General features: G+C 51.9%; 2 protein-coding genes across 2 annotated transcripts; one reads left to right on the top strand and one right to left on the bottom strand.

Annotated features, from left to right (window-relative positions):
- Positions 1–654: 654 nt before the first annotated feature.
- LOC125512625 (WAT1-related protein At1g44800-like) lies at positions 655–3,812 on the bottom strand. Its single transcript, XM_048677727.2, has 4 exons — positions 3,492–3,812; positions 2,024–2,086; positions 1,264–1,947; positions 655–1,149 (listed from the first exon to the last, which is right to left on the bottom strand). Exons 1-4 carry the CDS (start codon positions 3,683–3,685, stop codon positions 909–911), a joined length of 1,182 nt encoding a protein of 393 aa, XP_048533684.2. The 5' UTR covers positions 3,686–3,812; the 3' UTR covers positions 655–908.
- A 637-nt stretch (positions 3,813–4,449) lies between these two features.
- Positions 4,450–6,077, top strand: LOC147966182 (uncharacterized). The gene is made up of 2 exons (XM_087527133.1): positions 4,450–5,809; positions 6,043–6,077. Exons 1-2 carry the CDS (start codon positions 4,480–4,482, stop codon positions 6,075–6,077), a joined length of 1,365 nt encoding a protein of 454 aa, XP_087383259.1. The 5' UTR covers positions 4,450–4,479.
- The last annotated feature ends 10,870 nt before the right edge of the window (positions 6,078–16,947 follow it).

Genomic DNA, 16,947 nt, shown 5'->3' with positions numbered 1-16,947 from the left:
AATTCAAGTCCGTGTATGCTATAAAGGAACGAATCTGATCTATCTAAATATCATGAATAGAGAATCACAAATTGTTCTGTGCGGCGGGCGGCTCCCGCGGCGGGGGCGGGCTCCCGCGGCTGGGGAGGCTCCCGGCGACCCGCGGCGGCTTCCCGTGGCTCCGGCGGCGCGAGGCGGCGGTGACGGGCGTGGCTTCCTGTGGCTCGGCGCGAGGCTGCTGCGAAGGGCGCGGCTGCGGGAGGCGAACGGCGTGGGAGGAGGAGGAGGTCGTGCGGGAGGAGAAGGAGGAGGTCGTGCGGACGGTTTTCTCTTTTTTTTTTACCGCGAGGCAGATTAGCCATCGATCGATCGTGGCTTAACCCGTGGTTGGTAGCGTTAAACACAGAAGAATTAAGAGCCATTAGATTTTGACGATGGATGGATGTGATTGTTTGGATATGCCTCTTTCTTTCTTTTATAGTGGTAGTAGATGAGGAATGTAACCCAATGGCATTGGTGGGTAATTAAAGTATAAAACATGTTTGATATTTTGAAGGAATGTAGGCCTTCAGATTGCAGGTTTGGATGGATAGGATGACTTGATTCTCCGCCCTCTCTTTCTTTTATAGGGGTAGTAGATTAATGGATGAGGCAAAGCTTTTGCCTCCGTTTCAAAAAAAAAAAAACATGCTTCCCTGCTCAACTTAGTAGTGACTACTGACAAGCAGCATCTGGTCACTCTCACATAGTCACATGATAGGATCGTAGCTAGGGAGAAGCTGACAGGAATAAAATATATAGAGAGAAAAAATCATCTCCATGCATGATCGCTCGATGGACCATGCACTACAAGGAAAAAAGCTAGACATATACTGGTCGATGGACGACTGGAGGACGTATAAAACGTAGCCACTCCAATCGACCCCTTGCTAGTAGTGCCCATTGGTCACGGGCGTCTCGACGTCGACATGGCCGCCGTTGCCGTTGCCGTTGCCGAGCTCGTGTTGCTTGATGTGGCCATGGCCGTTGGTCGCCAAGGTCAAGGGCAGCGCGCCGGCTCCTTTGACGCTGACGTCGGAGAGTTGGCTGGGGCTGATGATAATCTTGTCCTTGCTCTTGCCCCAGATGAGGAAGTAGAGGCCTGCCACGATGATCACTGCACCAATCACACTGAAAGCAAAATTGAAATGATATCACTGGTATGGAATAATGTTGCACACTTGCACTAGTGCATGTATATCCTCGTCCATTTTGATATGGTGGAAGCACTATCGTACGTAGTACCTTCCGAGGGTGATCTCCTCCTTGAGAATGATGGAGCCCATGACGGCAGTAATGATCATGCACAGCGGGTTGAAGGCCGTCACGAAGACCGGGCCCCTTTGCCTGGACACGACGCCCTGCAAGTAGTACGCCACGCCGGAGCACACTATGCCGGCGTAGACCACGGTCAAGAGGCGGGTGTCGAAGCCGATAACCCAGGCATGGGTGTTGGCGCGCTCAGCGACGAGGGCGACGGCGCCGCTCATCAGCGAGCCCATGCCGCAGATGAGCGCCGTGACGGAGAGCTCCGCCGGGTAGCTCCGCAGCGTGCTGGACTGGAGGATGAAGAAGCACGACCAGACCATGCAGGAGCCGATGAGCATCATGGTTCCTTTCAGCCAGTCCCGCGCGGCGGCGGCGCCGACGGCGCCCTGGCCATCGGCAGCGGCGTGGTGCTGGCCCTTGGTCCACGGGAACTGCATGGCGGGGCCGTGGTAAAGGATCATGAGCACGGCGCCGGCAACCGTGAGGACCGTGCCGGCGATCTTGGCCTGGCTGTGCAGGCTGCGCAGCCGCACTTTCTCCATGCGCAGGATGAGGGCCAGCACGAAGGTGACGGCCGGGAGGGTGTTGAGGAGCGCCGTCGCGAATCCCGCCGAGGTCAGCTTCGCGCCCAAGAAGTAGAGGTTCTGGTCAATCACGGGCCTGAGAGACCCATGCAACACAGCACATCAGTCACTAATCAAGAAAGAGTTATGTGCAGTTAACAGTACGGACGTACTCGAGGATTGCGAGCCCCATGATCTTGAGGAAGATGGCGGTTGTCATCTTTGGCCTCCGTCCTCTGCACATGTTATACGTAGGTTGGAGCAAAATACACAATTAGGTAGTGTTTCTCTCATGGATAATGATCTACGAAATATGAATCAAAATGAACAGTCTTGCAAAGTCGAAGTCGAAGTTGATGCTATATCCATGAAATTTTGCATTGAGATCCGTACAAAATTTTCTTTTTAATTTTTTCTGTTTCTTCTTGCATGTTACATCATTTGATTTAGAATTGACCTAGCCACACCCACACGTATACTATAATTTAAAGTGTATTAGTTGATGTAACTCTATGGATGAACGGTGCATAAGCTTCTGGTTGACATGTGGGGCCTGGTGGTTCCATACATGGTAGGTCCTCCACCAGTGGCCAATCAGGTCACACTGCCCAGTGGAGGTCGTCCAGGTGCGTTTACACGTACGTAAACACACATACCGCACATATGCCGGTTAGCTAGCTACATGCACCTGCTTATGTGTCATTTCCTACTTCTGCTAATTAATGCACTCTGATATTATGATTGATCCATCCATATACAAATGACGATTTAACGCCTGATAAGGAAAGCCAAGAAAGCTAGCTGCTTTGCCGGTACAAAATAGAATAAGGTATCAAGATGTGCACCTACACTTTACTGGATTAGGATCCACGAGTGCAGCTTGCACCATCTAAATGAGACAAACATACCCCTAAAAAAAATTCTAAATGAGACAAAAATGAGAATATATGAACCGAGCAAATTGTACGTGCGTGTTAATCGATCGTGGGGGTGCACGTTTGGCAAGTTGGCCTTGTTAATTTTCATGATCTTCCTTTACTATATTGATCCATTTGTTCTGTTGTCCTTGGCTCCTGGAAACTTTGTCTAACTAACTAAAAGCAAAAGCCAGAGTGTATGGGAGCATCGGTCAGAATAATGCTGGCAGCTAGCTGCACATCCACGCATGCTTGTGTAAAACTTGAAGCGCTCATTTATGTTGGAACCGTCTACTCTAACTAATTAATGATCTATCTCTAGTCCTCGACTTTCATGGTAGCTCATGGCAATGTATAAACAACCGAGCCCTCGCTTAGATAGTTAATGAGATGATTGTACCCTGAGTTAATTAAGATCATTACATCTCGTACTGTGTGGTGAACTGGTGACTTTGCCGTTTGACGTAGAGGCTCATCTGCTGAAGTGTACGTGTTGATCATGATCCTCAACCGGATGTTCTTCGAAGGAAAAATAGGCAACATTGACATTATATGCACGCCGCCCGCATGATGCGTGTGCATGCGAGCGAGCCCATGATGCAATACCTACTGCACAACGATGCACGGACAAGAGAGTGGCGCTTGCGTACGTGCGAGAGCGTCGTGTGTGTGAAGGAGAGTATAGTCATTCGATGCATGGATGAATGGAACTAGGTAGGGTTACCTCTCGAAGTAGAGGGCGAAGGGCGTCATGACGGCGGTGGCGACGAGGTTACGGTAGACGACGAGCACGAAGTGGCTCATCCCGGCCTTGAGGGACGCCACGGCGATGATGTACATCCCGGCGAACCCCACCTGCAGCAGCACCATCGCCAGGTATGGCTTCACATCGCTCACAACTTTCCACCCCATACCCATACTTCTATCTCTCTCCTCCGGCTAGCTAGCTACTTCTCTCTCACTCAGTAGCCCGAGCTCGATGTGACTCACGCAAGCAATGGCCAATGGCTGTGATCGTTGGCGATGAGCTCACAGGGAAACCGGCTCCTTTATATAGACGCGCTCCACCGACACTGTGCGGCCAACGGTACATGTAGGGTTCAGGAGCAGGATGAAAAGCGTAGTGTGGCTCATCGGTGGATCCGAGTCATGGCCTTTGCGTCCCAGCGCTAGCTTAGCTGATAAGATGTAGCAGCAATACCATGCTACATAAGTGAATGATATTATTCCCGGAAAAATAAAATGTGAATATTAATCTCTTTGTTCTAAATGCGTAATTGTAAATCTAGAGATTCTTCCGAAAGGACCAGAATCATATATTTACTTTCTACTAATAAATAAAAGTAGAATTAAAATGCACTAAAGGTCCTAAAAGTGTCTTCGAAGTCTCAAAATACACATTGAGGTCCTAATCCTATAATAAGTGGTTCACTCAAGGTCCATGTCAGTCAACCTCGTCCTCTACCCACGTACTTAGCTAGGCTAGACGTGCGCCATGCACGCCCCGTGCAAACTGCCGCACGCCGCGCACGTCGCGCATGTACTCTGCGCTCCCCGCGCTCTCCTGTAACCTATACATATGCTAATGCATTCATCGGCAGCACCCAAGGTGCATTGCCCAAACTCCTCTCTCCACTCACATGGTATCAGACACCAGGCCCCTCTAGCGCCTGACGTCGCTTCCGCTGCCTGCTCCCCTCCTGTCTCCGGCCATGTCTGGGCCGACGCCTCCCCCACCCCCACCACCTCCTCCCCCTCGTCCTGGTCGCACCCTCGCTGGCGCTCTTGACGACGCCGCCTCCGCTACCCCTCGGGCCCCTGCACCTACGCTCCTCACGCCCTCGGCGTTTGTGCTAGGCATGCGCCCTGGCCATGACGCTCTCACCACTGGGTCGTCCGCCGCCCAGCCACTGCCGCTCTCCCCCCTGGCTGGTGTGTTCATCAACCACCATGTCCCCCTCGTCCTCACGCTGCAGCCGCCCAATTTCTCCCAGTGGCGCACGTTGTTCGAGGTGATGTTCCAGAAGAGCGGCGTCGCCCACCACCTCACCGGCGGCCCCCGTCCCGGCGATCCCGCCTGGCTTCAGGATGATGCACACATCCTCTCCTGGCTCTACACACGTGTGAGCCGGGAGATCTTCGGTCTCATCCACCAGCGTGACGCGACCGCGGCGGAGGTCTGGGCCGCGATCACCTCCCTATTCATGGAGAACCAGGAGCATCAGGCGGTGTTCCTCGCCACTGACTTCCGGCACATCGAGCAGGGTTCCTCCTCCGTCATCCACTACTTTGGGCGCCTCAAGGAGTGCGCTGACCGCCTCGCCGACCTCGGTGAGCCCGTCAGCGACCGCGAGCAGGTCCTGAACATGTTCCGCAGTCTCCACCCGCGCCTGCGCTACGCGATTCCCATCCTCACCATGCAGACGCCGTTCCCGTCCTTCCTCTGCTGTCGGGCCTTCCTCCTACTTGAAGAAAGCTGTCACACGGTGGACACCACCACCGAGACGGCTCTCCACGCCGCGCGCACTCCTGCTCCTGCTCCTGCCAATGGAGGCGGGGGAAACCATGGCGGACGCGGTCGCGGCAAGGGCAAGGCGGTCGACACCGGTGGCTTCAACTCTGGCGGGGCCTCCTCGTCCCGCACACCTGCACTGCCGGTGGCTAACACCACCCCCTGGACCAGCATGGTCCATGCCTGGCCAATGCCATGGCGTCCCCATGCCCCAGGTGCTGGTGTTCTCGGGCCTCGCCCCGGGGCTTCGCCACCGTTCGCCGGCGCCGTCTCCCACTACTACAACAACACGACGGCGACTCCATCGGCCGCACCACACCCGATCCCGCCTGGCGCTCCTCCGCTGCAGTGGACTCCTGGCGCCGTCCCGCCACATCCCCTCTACGGTGCGGCTCCCACTCCGGCGTGGGATCAGCACGGCCTGGTGCAGGCCCTCAACAACCTCCACGTCCAGCAGCCCCAGCCGCCGGCGCCCACCGCGGATTGGTATCTCGACTCAGGTGCCTCGTCACACATGGCGTCGAGCTCTGGTATGCTCTCCGTCTCCCACCCCTATACTTCCTCAGGCATTACAGTTGGTGATGGGACCTCGCTCGCGGTTACACACACTGGTCACACCTCCATTCCCACTACCACGACACCTCTTGCACTTCGCAACGTACTCGTCTCCCCCCACCTCATCAAAAATTTGATTTCTGTCAAAGCCCTAGCTCGCGATAATCCTGTTAACGTCGAGTTTGATGATCGTGGTTTCTTTGTCAAGGAACGAAGGACGAAGAGGGTAATCCTCCGATGTGATGCCGACGGCGATCTCTACCCCGTGTCTACGCCCATGTCCGCGTCCACATCCACTCCGTCGCACCACGCGCTCACTGCCGTCTCCACCGATACATGGCACCAGCGGCTGGGTCACCCCGGCCACGACTCCCTCCTCAGCATGCTTCGCTCGTCGTCCACGCCACGCCATGGTGCCCTGTCGTCCGTGTGTCACGCCTGCCAGCTTGGGAAGCACGTTAGACTACCATTTGGGTCCTCGGACCATGTATCTTTCTTTCCGTTTCAATTAGTTCACTATGATGTCTGGACATCGCCTATCACTAGTATATCTGGATTTCAGTATTATCTTGTGCTATTGGATGACTATAGTCACTTTGTCTGGACGTTTCCATTACGCCAAAAATCCGAAGTTCTTCCCACCATCAAACACTTCCATGCGCTCGTCCGCTGCCACTTCCATCTCAACATTCTCACCATCCAGAGTGACAACGGCCGCGAGTTCGACAATCATTCCTCTCGCGCGTTCTTCTCTACGGAAGGAATCCAGCTGCGCATGTCGTGTCCCTACACTTCTCCACAGAACAGGCATGCCGAACGCGTGCTACGGACGCTCAACGACATCGCCCGCGCCATGCTCATCCACGCCTCCATGCCTTACACCTACTGGGTTGAGGCACTCGCTACAGCCACTTTCGTGCTTAATCGTCGCCCCTGTCGCGCACGTGACAACCATACCCCTTTCTTCCTCCTCCACGGCACTCCCCCGGCGTACGATGCCCTACGTGTGTTCGGGTGTCTCTGCTACCCGAACCTCGCGTCTACTGCGCCGCACATGTTAGCTCCTTGCTCGCACCCTTGCGTTTTCCTCGGCTACTCTCCCGATCACAAGGGATACCGTTGCCTCAATCGCGAGACCGGGCGCGTCATTATCTCACGCCATGTCACGTTCGACGAGCACCACTTCCCCTTTGCCACACCGTCTACCCCTCGCTCACCTCAGGCCGACGATGATCCACCACCCATCCACCCCAGCGTGCCCCGTCGTGCTCGCACGCCGCGCCCGCAGCCGATCCCACCTCCCACAGCCGATCCCGCTCCTCCCTCGCCTACCACGCCATCTGACCCATACCCTAAAACCCCTCGCCTACCAGCGCCTCCCGCCTGTATGTATAGCAGTCCACCCACCGCCTCGACGTGCGCACCTGAGTTGCCTCCGCCAAACTCTCCTCACGTAGCACCTGAACCCCAGCGTTCTCCCACGCCGACACCTCGTGCCCAACCTCCCGCTCTTCCTAGCCGTCATGTGCCCACCCATGCCATGACCACCCACGCACAACGCGGCATCTTCCAACCAAACCCGCGCTATGCCGATGCCAACACAGCCACCGTTACCCCTTTCATCGCACCTATACCTAAAACCGTCCGCACCGCGTTGCGAGATCCCCACTGGCTAACCGCTATGCAGGAGGAATACAGGGCGCTGATGGCAAACCAGACCTGGAAGCTCGTGCCACGACCGCCCGGCGCCAACATCGTCACCGGAAAGTGGCTCTTCCGCCACAAATTCAAGGCGGACGGGACGCTGGAGCGATACAAGGCGCGCTGGGTTGTACGCGGCTTCTCCCAGCGCCCGGGCGTGGACTTCGACGAGACGTTCTCCCCCGTCGTCAAGTCGGCAATGATCCGCGCGGTGCTAACCATCGCCGCTGCTCGGGAGTGGCCTGTCCATCAAATGGACGTCAACAACGCCTTCCTCCAGGGCTGCCTCACCGAGCGTGTCTACTGTCAACAGTCGGCCAGCTTCGTCGACGAGCGCCACCCCGACCACGTCTGCCTCCTCGACAAGTCACTCCACGGGCTGCGGCAGGCGCTCCGTGCGTGGTTCGACCGCTTCGCCGCCTTCCTCCGCGCCGTTGGCTTCATTGCCGCGCGCTCGGATCCCTCGCTGTTCGTGCTTCGCCAAGCCGACGAGATCGCGTACCTCTTGCTGTACGTCGACGACATCGTCCTCACCGCGTCCTCGCCAGCTCTGCTTCGACGACTCCAGCAGCTCCTCTTCGCGGAGTTCTCCATGAAGGACCTCGGTGCTCTACACTACTTCCTCGGCATCAGTGTCACCCGCAGCGCCGACGGCATCTTCCTCTCTCAAAGCAAGTACGCTGAAGAGCTTCTGGACCGCGCCAACATGACGGCTTGCAAGCCCGTTAGCACGCCTGTTGACACTCGCCACAAGCTCAGCAGTGACGTCGGCGCACCCGTGTCGGATCCTTCGGAATACCGCAGTCTGGTGGGTGCTCTCCAATACCTAACCATGACGCGGCCCGATCTGGCCTATGCTGTGCAGCAGGCATGTCTACACATGCATGACCCGCGCGAACAGCACCTTGCGTTGGTGAAACGCATTCTTCGCTACTTCCGCGGCTCCTCCACCCATGGACTCCATCTTCGCCGGTCGACGCCCCTGGACCTGGTCGCATACTCCGACGCCGACTGGGCCGGCTGTCCAGACACGCGCCGCTCGACATCTGGCTACACGGTGTTCCTCGGCGACGCTCTGGTCTCCTGGTCCTCCAAGAGGCAACCCACTGTGTCGCGCTCCAGTGCCGAAGCAGAGTACCGCGCCGTCGCCAACGCGGTCGCAGAGTGCTGCTGGCTCCGGCAGCTCCTGTGTGAACTTCACGTCCCGCTGCGCACGGCCACCATGGTGTACTGCGACAACATATCCTCCGTCTACATGGCTGCCAATCCGGTACATCATCGCCACATGAAGCACATCGAGCTGGACATCCACTTCGTACGCGAGAAAGTGGCGCTCGGACAGCTTCGTGTACTCCACGTGCCCACCACCCAGCAGTTCGCGGACGTGATGACCAAGGGGGTTCCAACGCCAGCGTTTGAAGAGTTTCGTTCCAGCTTGTGCATCCGACCACTGGACGCTTGTTGGGGAACGTTGCAGAAAACAAAAAATTTCCTACGGTTTCACCAAGATCCATCTATGAGTTCATCTAGCAACGAGTGATTGGATTGCATCTACATACCTTTGTAGATCACGCGCGGAAGCGTTCAAAGAACGGGGATGAGGAAGGCGTACTCGACATGATCCAAATCACCGGAGATCCTAGCACCGAACGGACGGCACCTCCGCGTTCAACACACGTACGGTCAGCGTAACGTCTCCTTCTTCTTGATCCAGCAAGGGGGAAGGAGAGGTTGAGGAAGATGGCTCCAACAGCAGCACGACGGCGTGGTGGTGGTGGAGCTGCAGTACTCCGGCAGGGCTTCGCCAAGCACTATGGAGGAGGAGGAGGTGTTGGAGAGGGAGAGGGAGGCACCAAAGGCATGGGGTAAGAAGTCCTCCATCTCCCCACTATATATAGGAGGGCCAAGGGGGGGGGGGCGCCGGCCCTAGGAGATCCAATCTCCTAGGGGGGTGCGGCCAAGGGAAGGAATCCCTCCTCCCCAAGGCACCTAGGAGGTGCCTTCCCCTCCTAGGACTCTTCCTTTAGGGTTTCCCCCACCCTAGGCGCATGGGCCCTAGGGGGAAGTGGCGCCCCAGCCCACTTTGGGCTGGATCCCTTCCCACTTCAGCCCATGAGGCCCTCCGGGATAGGTGGCCCCACCCGGTGGACCCCCGGGACCCTTCCGGTGGTCCCGGTACAATACCGGTGACCCCGAAACTTGTCCCGATGGCCGAAATAGCACTTCCTATATATAATTCTTTACCTCCGGACCATTCCGGAACTCCTCGTGACGTCCGGGATCTCATCTGGGACTCCGAACAACATTCGGGTTACTGCATATACATATCCCTACAACCCTAGCGTCACCGAACCTTAAGTGTGTAGACCCTACGGGTTCGGAAGACATGTAGACATGACCGAGATCGCTCTCCGGTCAATAACCAACAGCGGGATCTGGATACCCATGTTGGCTCCCACATGCTCCTCGATGATCTCATCGGATGAACCACGATTTCGAGGATTCAAGCAACCCCGTATACAATTCCCTTTGTCAATCGGTATGTTACTTGCCCGAGATCTGATCGTCGGTATCCCAATACCTCGTTCAATCTCGTTACCGGCAAGTCACTTTACTCGTATCGTAATGCATGATCCCGTGACCAGACACTTGGTCACATTGAGCTCATTATGATGATGCATTACCGAGTGGGCCCAGTGATACCTCTCCGTCATACGGAGTGACAAATCCCAGTCTTGATCCGTGTCAACCCAACAGACACTTTCGGAGATACTCGTAGTATACCTTTATAGTCACCCAGTTACGTTGTGACGTTTGGCACACCCAAAGCACTCCTACGGTATCCAGGAGTTACACGATCTCATGGTCTAAGGAAAAGATACTTGACATTGGAAAACTCTAGCAAACGAACTATACGATCTTGTGCTATGTTTAGGATTGGGTCTTGTCCATCACATCATTCTCCTAATGATGTGATCTCGTTATCAATGACATCCAATGTCCATAGTCAGGAAACCATGACTATCCGTTGATCAACGAGCTAGTCAACTAGAGGCTTACTAGGGACATGTTGGTGTCTATTATTCACACATGTATTATGATTTCCGGATAACACAATTATAGCATGAATAAAGACAATTATCATGAACAAGGAAATATAATAATAATGCTTTTATTATTGCCTCTAGGGCATATTTCCAACAGTCTCCCACTTGCACTAGAGTCAATAATCTAGTTACATTGTGATGAATCGAACACCCATGGAATTCTGGTGTTGATCATGTTTTGCTCTAGGGAGAGGTTTAGTCAACGGATCTGCTACATTCAGGTCCGTGTGTACTTTACAAATATCTATGTCTCCATTTTGAACATTTTCACGAATGGATTTGAAGCGACGCTTGATGTGCCTTGTCTTCTTGTGAAACCTGGGCTCCTTGGCAAGAGCAATAGCTCCAGTGTTGTCACAGAAGAGCTTGATCGGCCCCGACGCATTGGGTATGACTCCTAGGTCGGTGATGAACTCCTTCACCCAAATTGCTTCATGTGCTGCCTCCGAGGCTGCCATGTACTCCGCTTCACATGTAGATCCCGCCACGACGCTCTGCTTGCAACTGCACCAGCTTACTGCCCCACCATTCAAAATATACACGTATCCGGTTTGTGACTTTGAGTCATCCAGATCTGTGTCGAAGCTAGCGTCGACGTAACCCTTTACGACGAGCTCTTCGTCACCTCCATAAACGAGAAACATTTCCTTAGTCCTTTTCAGGTACTTCAGGATATTCTTGACCGCTGTCCAGTGTTCCTTGCCGGGATTACTTTGGTACCTTCCTACCAAACTTACGGCAAGGTTTACATCAGGTCTGGTACACAGCATGGCATACATAATAGAACCTATGGCTGAGGCATAGGGGATGACACTCATCTCTTCTATATCTTCTGCCATGGTCGGACATTGAGCTGAGCTCAATTTCACACCTTGCAACACAGGCAAGAACCCCTTCTTAGACTGATCCATATTGAACTTCTTCAATATCTTATCAAGGTATGTGCTTTGTGAAAGACCTATGAGGCGTCTTGATCTATCTCTGTAGATCTTGATGCCTAATATATAAGCAGCTTCTCCAAGGTCTTTCATTGAAAAACTCTTATTCAAGTAGGCCTTTATGCTGTCCAAGAGTTCTATATCATTTCCCATCAAAAGTATGTCATCTACATATAATATGAGAAATGCTACAGAGCTCCCACTCACTTTCTTGTAAACTCAGGCTTCTCCATAAGTCTGCGTAAACCCAAACGCTTTGATCATCTCATCAAAGCGAATGTTCCAACTCCGAGATGCTTGCACCAGCCCATAAATCGAGCGTTGGAGCTTGCACACCTTGTCAGCATTCTTAGGATCGACAAAACCTTCCGGCTGCATCATATACAATTCTTCCTTAAGGAAACCATTAAGGAATGCCGTTTTGACGTCCATTTGCCATATTTCATAATCATAGAATGCGGCAATCGCTAACATGATTCAGACGGACTTCAGCTTCTCTACCGGTGAGAAAGTCTCATCGTAGTCAACCCCTTAAACTTGTCGATAACCCTTAGCGACAAGCCGAGCTTTATAGATGGTCACATTACCATCCGCGTTTGTCTTCTTCTTAAAGATCCATTTATTTTCTATGGCTCGCCGCTCAACGGGCAAGTCAGTCAAAGTCCATACTTTGTTTTCATACATGGATCCTATCTCGGATTTCATGGCTTCTAGCCATTTGTCGGAATCCGGGCCCGCCATCGCTTCTTCATAGTTCGAAGGTTCACCGTTGTCTAACAACATGATTTCCAAGACAGGGTTGCCGTACCACTCTGGTGCGGAACGTGTCCTTGTGGACCTATGAATTTCAGTAGGAGCTTGATCAGAAGTATCTTGATCATCATCATTAACTTCCTCTCTAGTCGGTGCAGACACCTCAGGAACATTTTCTTGAGTTGTGCCCTTTTCTGGTTCAAGAGGTAATACTTCATCAAGTTCTACTTTCCTCCCACTTACTTCTTTCGAGAAAAACTCCTTCTCTACAAAGGATCCATTCTTGGCAACAAATATCTTGCCTTCGGATCTGAGGTAGAAGGTATACCCAATAGTTTCTTTAGGGTATCCTATGAAGACGCATTTTTCTGACTTGGGTTCGAGCTTTTCAGGTTGAAGTTTCTTGACATAAGCATCGCATCCCTAAACTTTTAGAAATGACATCTTAGGTTTCTTCCCAAACCATAATTCATACGGTGTCGTCTCAATGGATTTCGACGGAGCCCTATTTAAAGTGAATGCGGCAGTCTCTAAAGCATACCCCCAAAAAGATAGCGGTAAATCGGCAAGAGACATCATAGATCGCACCATATCTAATAGAGTGCGATTACGACGTTCGGACACACCATTACGCTGAGGTGTTCCAGGCGGCGTGAGCTGTGAAACTATTCCACATTTTCTTAAGTGTGTGCCAAACTCATGACTCAAGTATTCTCCTCCATGATCTGATCGCAGGAACTTGATTTTCCTGTCACGTTGATTCTCAACCTCACTCTGAAATTCCTTGAACTTTTCAAAGGTCTCAGACTTGTGTTTCATTAAATAGATATACCCATATCTACTCAAGTCATCAGTGAGGGTGAGAACATAACGATAGCCACCGTGAGCCTCAACACTCATTGGACCGCACACATCAGTATGTATGATTTCCAATAAGTTGGTTGCTCGCTCCATTGTTCCTGAGAACGGAGTCTTGGTAATTTTACCCATGAGGCATGGTTCGCACGTGTCAAATGATTCGTAATCAAGAGACTCTAAAAGTCCATCAGTATGGAGCTTCTTCATGCGTTTGACACCTATGTGACCAAGGCGGCAGTGCCACAAGTATGTGGGACTATCATTATCAATCTTACATATTTTGGTATTCACACTATGAATATGTGTAGCATTACGCTTGAGATTCATTAAGAATAAACCATTCACCATCGGAGCATGACCATAAAACATATCTCTCATATAAATAGAACAACCATTATTCTCGGATTTAAATGAGTAGCCATCTCGAATTAAACGAGATCCTGATACAATGTTCATGCTCAAACTTGGCACTAAATAACAATTATTGAGGTTCAAAACTAATCCCGTAGGTAAATGTAGAGGTAGCGTGCCGACAGCGATCACATCGACCTTGGAACCATTCCCGACGTGCATCGTCACCTTGTCCTTCGCCAGTCTCCGCTTATTCCGCAGCTCCTGCTTTGAGTTACAAATGTGAGCAACTGCACCGGTATCAAATACCCAGGAGCTACTATGAGTACTGGTAAGGTACACATCAATTACATGTATATCGCATATACCTTTTGTTTTCCCGGCCTTCTTGTCCGCTAAGTATTTGGGGCAGTTCCGCTTCCAGTGACCACTTTCCTTGCAATAAAAGCACTCAGTCTCGGGCTTGGGTCCATTCTTTGGCTTCTTCCCGGCAGCTTGCTTGCCGGGCGCGGCAACTCCCTTGCCGTCTTTCTTGAAGGTTTTCTTACCCTTGCCTTTCTTGAACTTAGTGGTTTTATTCACCATCAACACTTGATGTTCCTTTTTGACTTCTACCTCTGCTGATTTCAGCATTGCAAATACTTCAGGAATGGTCTTTTCCATCCCCTGCATATTGAAGTTCATCACAAAGCTCTTGTAGCTCGGTGGAAGCGAATGGAGGATTCTGTCAATGACCGCGTCATCCGGGAGATTAACTCCGAGCTGAGTCAAGCGGTTATGTAACCCAGACATAGTGAGTATGTGCTCACTGACAGAACTGTTTTCCTCCATCTTACAGCTGAAGAACTTGTCGGAGACTTGATATCTCTCGACCCGGGCATGAGCTTGGAAAACCATTTTCAGCTCTTCGAACATCTCATATGCTCCGTGTCTCTCAAAACGCTTTTGGAGCCCCGGCTCTAAGCTGTAAAGCATGCCGCACTAAATGAGGGAGTAGTCATCGGTACGTGCCTGCCAAGCGTTCATAACGTCTTGTTCTGCAGGGAGAACAGGTGCGTCACCTAGCGGTGCTTGTAGGACATAATCTTTCTTGGCAGCTATGAGGATGATCCTCAGGTTCCGGACCCAGTCCGTGTAGTTGCTGCCATCGTCTTTCAGCTTGGTTTTCTCTAGGAACGCGTTGAAGTTGAGGACTACGTTGGCCATTTGATCTACAAGACATATTGTAAATATTTTTAGACTTGTTCATGATAATTAAGTTCATCTAATCAAATTATTCAATGAACTCCCACTTAGATAGACATCCCTCCTGTAATCTAAGTATAACATGATCCGAGTTAACTAGGCCTTGTCCGATCATCATGTGAGACGGACTAGTCAACATCGGTGAACATCTTCATGTTGATCGTATCTTCTATACGACTCATGCTCGACCTTTCGGTCTTCTGTGTTCCGAGGCCATGTCTGTACATGCTAGGCTCGTCAAGTCAACCTAAGTGTTTTGCATGTGTAAATATGTCTTACACCCGTTGTATGTGAACGTTAGAATCTATCACACCCGATCATCACGTGGTGCTTCGAAACAACGAACTGTCGCAACGGTGCACAGTTAGGGGGAACACTTTCTTGAAATTATTATGAGGGATCATTTTATTTACTACCGTCGTTCTAAGTAAACAAGATGCATAAATATGATAAACATCACATGCAATCAAATAATAAAAGTGACATGATATGGCCAATATCACATAGCTCCTTTGATCTCCATCTTGGGGCTCCATGATCATCTTGTCACCGGCATGACACCATGATCTCCATCATCGTGTCTCCATGAAGTTTCTCGCCAACTATTACTTCTACTACTATGGCTAACGCGTTTAGCAATAAAGTAAAGTAATTTACATGGCGTTTCTCAATGACACGCAGGTCATACAAAAAATAAAGACAACTCCTATGGCTCCTGCCGGTTGTCATACTCATCGACATGCAAGTCGTGATTCCTATTACAATAGCATGAACATCTCATACATCACATATATATCATTCATCATTCATCACAACTTTGGCCATATCATATCACAAAGCACTTGCTGCAAAAACAAGTTAGACGTCATCTAATTGTTGTTGCAAGTTTTACGTGGCTGAAGTAGGGTTCTAGAAAGAACGTTTTCTTACCTACGTGAAAGCCACAACGTGATTTGTCAACTTCTATTTACCCGTCATAAGGACCCTTTTCATCGAGTCCGCTCCAACTAAAGTGGGAGAGACAGATACCCGCCAGCCACCTTATGCAACTAGTGCATGTTAGTCGGTGGAACCGGTCTCACGTAAGTGTACGTGTAAGGTTGGTCCGGGCCGCTTCATCCCACAATACCGTTGAAGCAAGATAAGACTAGTAGCGGCAAGAAAGTTGACAACATCAACGCCCACAACAAATTGTGTTCTACTCGTGCAAGAGAACTACGCATAGACCTAGCTCATGATGCCACTGTTGGGGAACGTTGCAGAAAACAAAAAATTTCCTACGGTTTCACCAAGATCCATCTATGAGTTCATCTAGCAACGAGTGATTGGATTGCATCTACATACCTTTGTAGATCACGCGCGGAAGCGTTCAAAGAACGGGGATGAGGAAGGCGTACTCGACGTGATCCAAATCACCGGAGATCCTAGCACCGAACGGACGGCACCTCCGCGTTCAACACACGTACGGTCAGCGTAACGTCTCCTTCTTCTTGATCCAGCAAGGGGGAAGGAGAGGTTGAGGAAGATGGCTCCAACAGCAGCACGACGGCGTGGTGGTGGTGGAGCTGCAGTACTCCGGCAGGGCTTCGCCAAGCACTATGGAGGAGGAGGAGGTGTTGGAGAGGGAGAGGGAGGCACCAAAGGCATGGGGTAAGAAGTCCTCCATCTCCCCACTATATATAGGAGGGCCAAGGGGGGGGGCGCCGGCCCTAGGAGATCCAATCTCCTAGGGGGGTGCGGCCAAGGGGAGGAATCCCTCCTCCCCAAGGCACCTAGGAGGTGCGTTCCCCTCCTAGGACTCTTCCTTTAGGGTTTCCCCCACCCTAGGCGCATGGGCCCTAGGGGGAAGTGGCGCCCCAGCCCACTTTGGGCTGGATCCCTTCCCACTTCAGCCCATGGGGCCCTCCGGGATAGGTGGCCCCACCCGGTGGACCCCCGGGACCCTTCCGGTGATCCCGGTACAATACCGGTGACCCCGAAACTTGTCCCGATGGCCGAAATAGCACTTCCTATATATAATTCTTTACCTCCGGACCATTCCGGAACTCCTCGTGACGTCCGGGATCTCATCTGGGACTCCGAACAACATTCGGGTTACTGCATATACATATCCCTACAACCCTAGCGTCACCGAACCTTAAGTGTGTAGACCCTACGGGT

Source organism: Triticum urartu, chromosome 6A (genome assembly GCF_056163025.1).
Source record: "Triticum urartu cultivar PI428250 chromosome 6A, HENAU_Tu73, whole genome shotgun sequence".
In the NCBI taxonomy this organism is placed as follows: Eukaryota; Viridiplantae; Streptophyta; class Magnoliopsida; order Poales; family Poaceae; genus Triticum; species Triticum urartu.
Note: the sequence above shows the minus strand (reverse complement) of the source record. Positions and strands in the feature narration are given on the sequence as shown.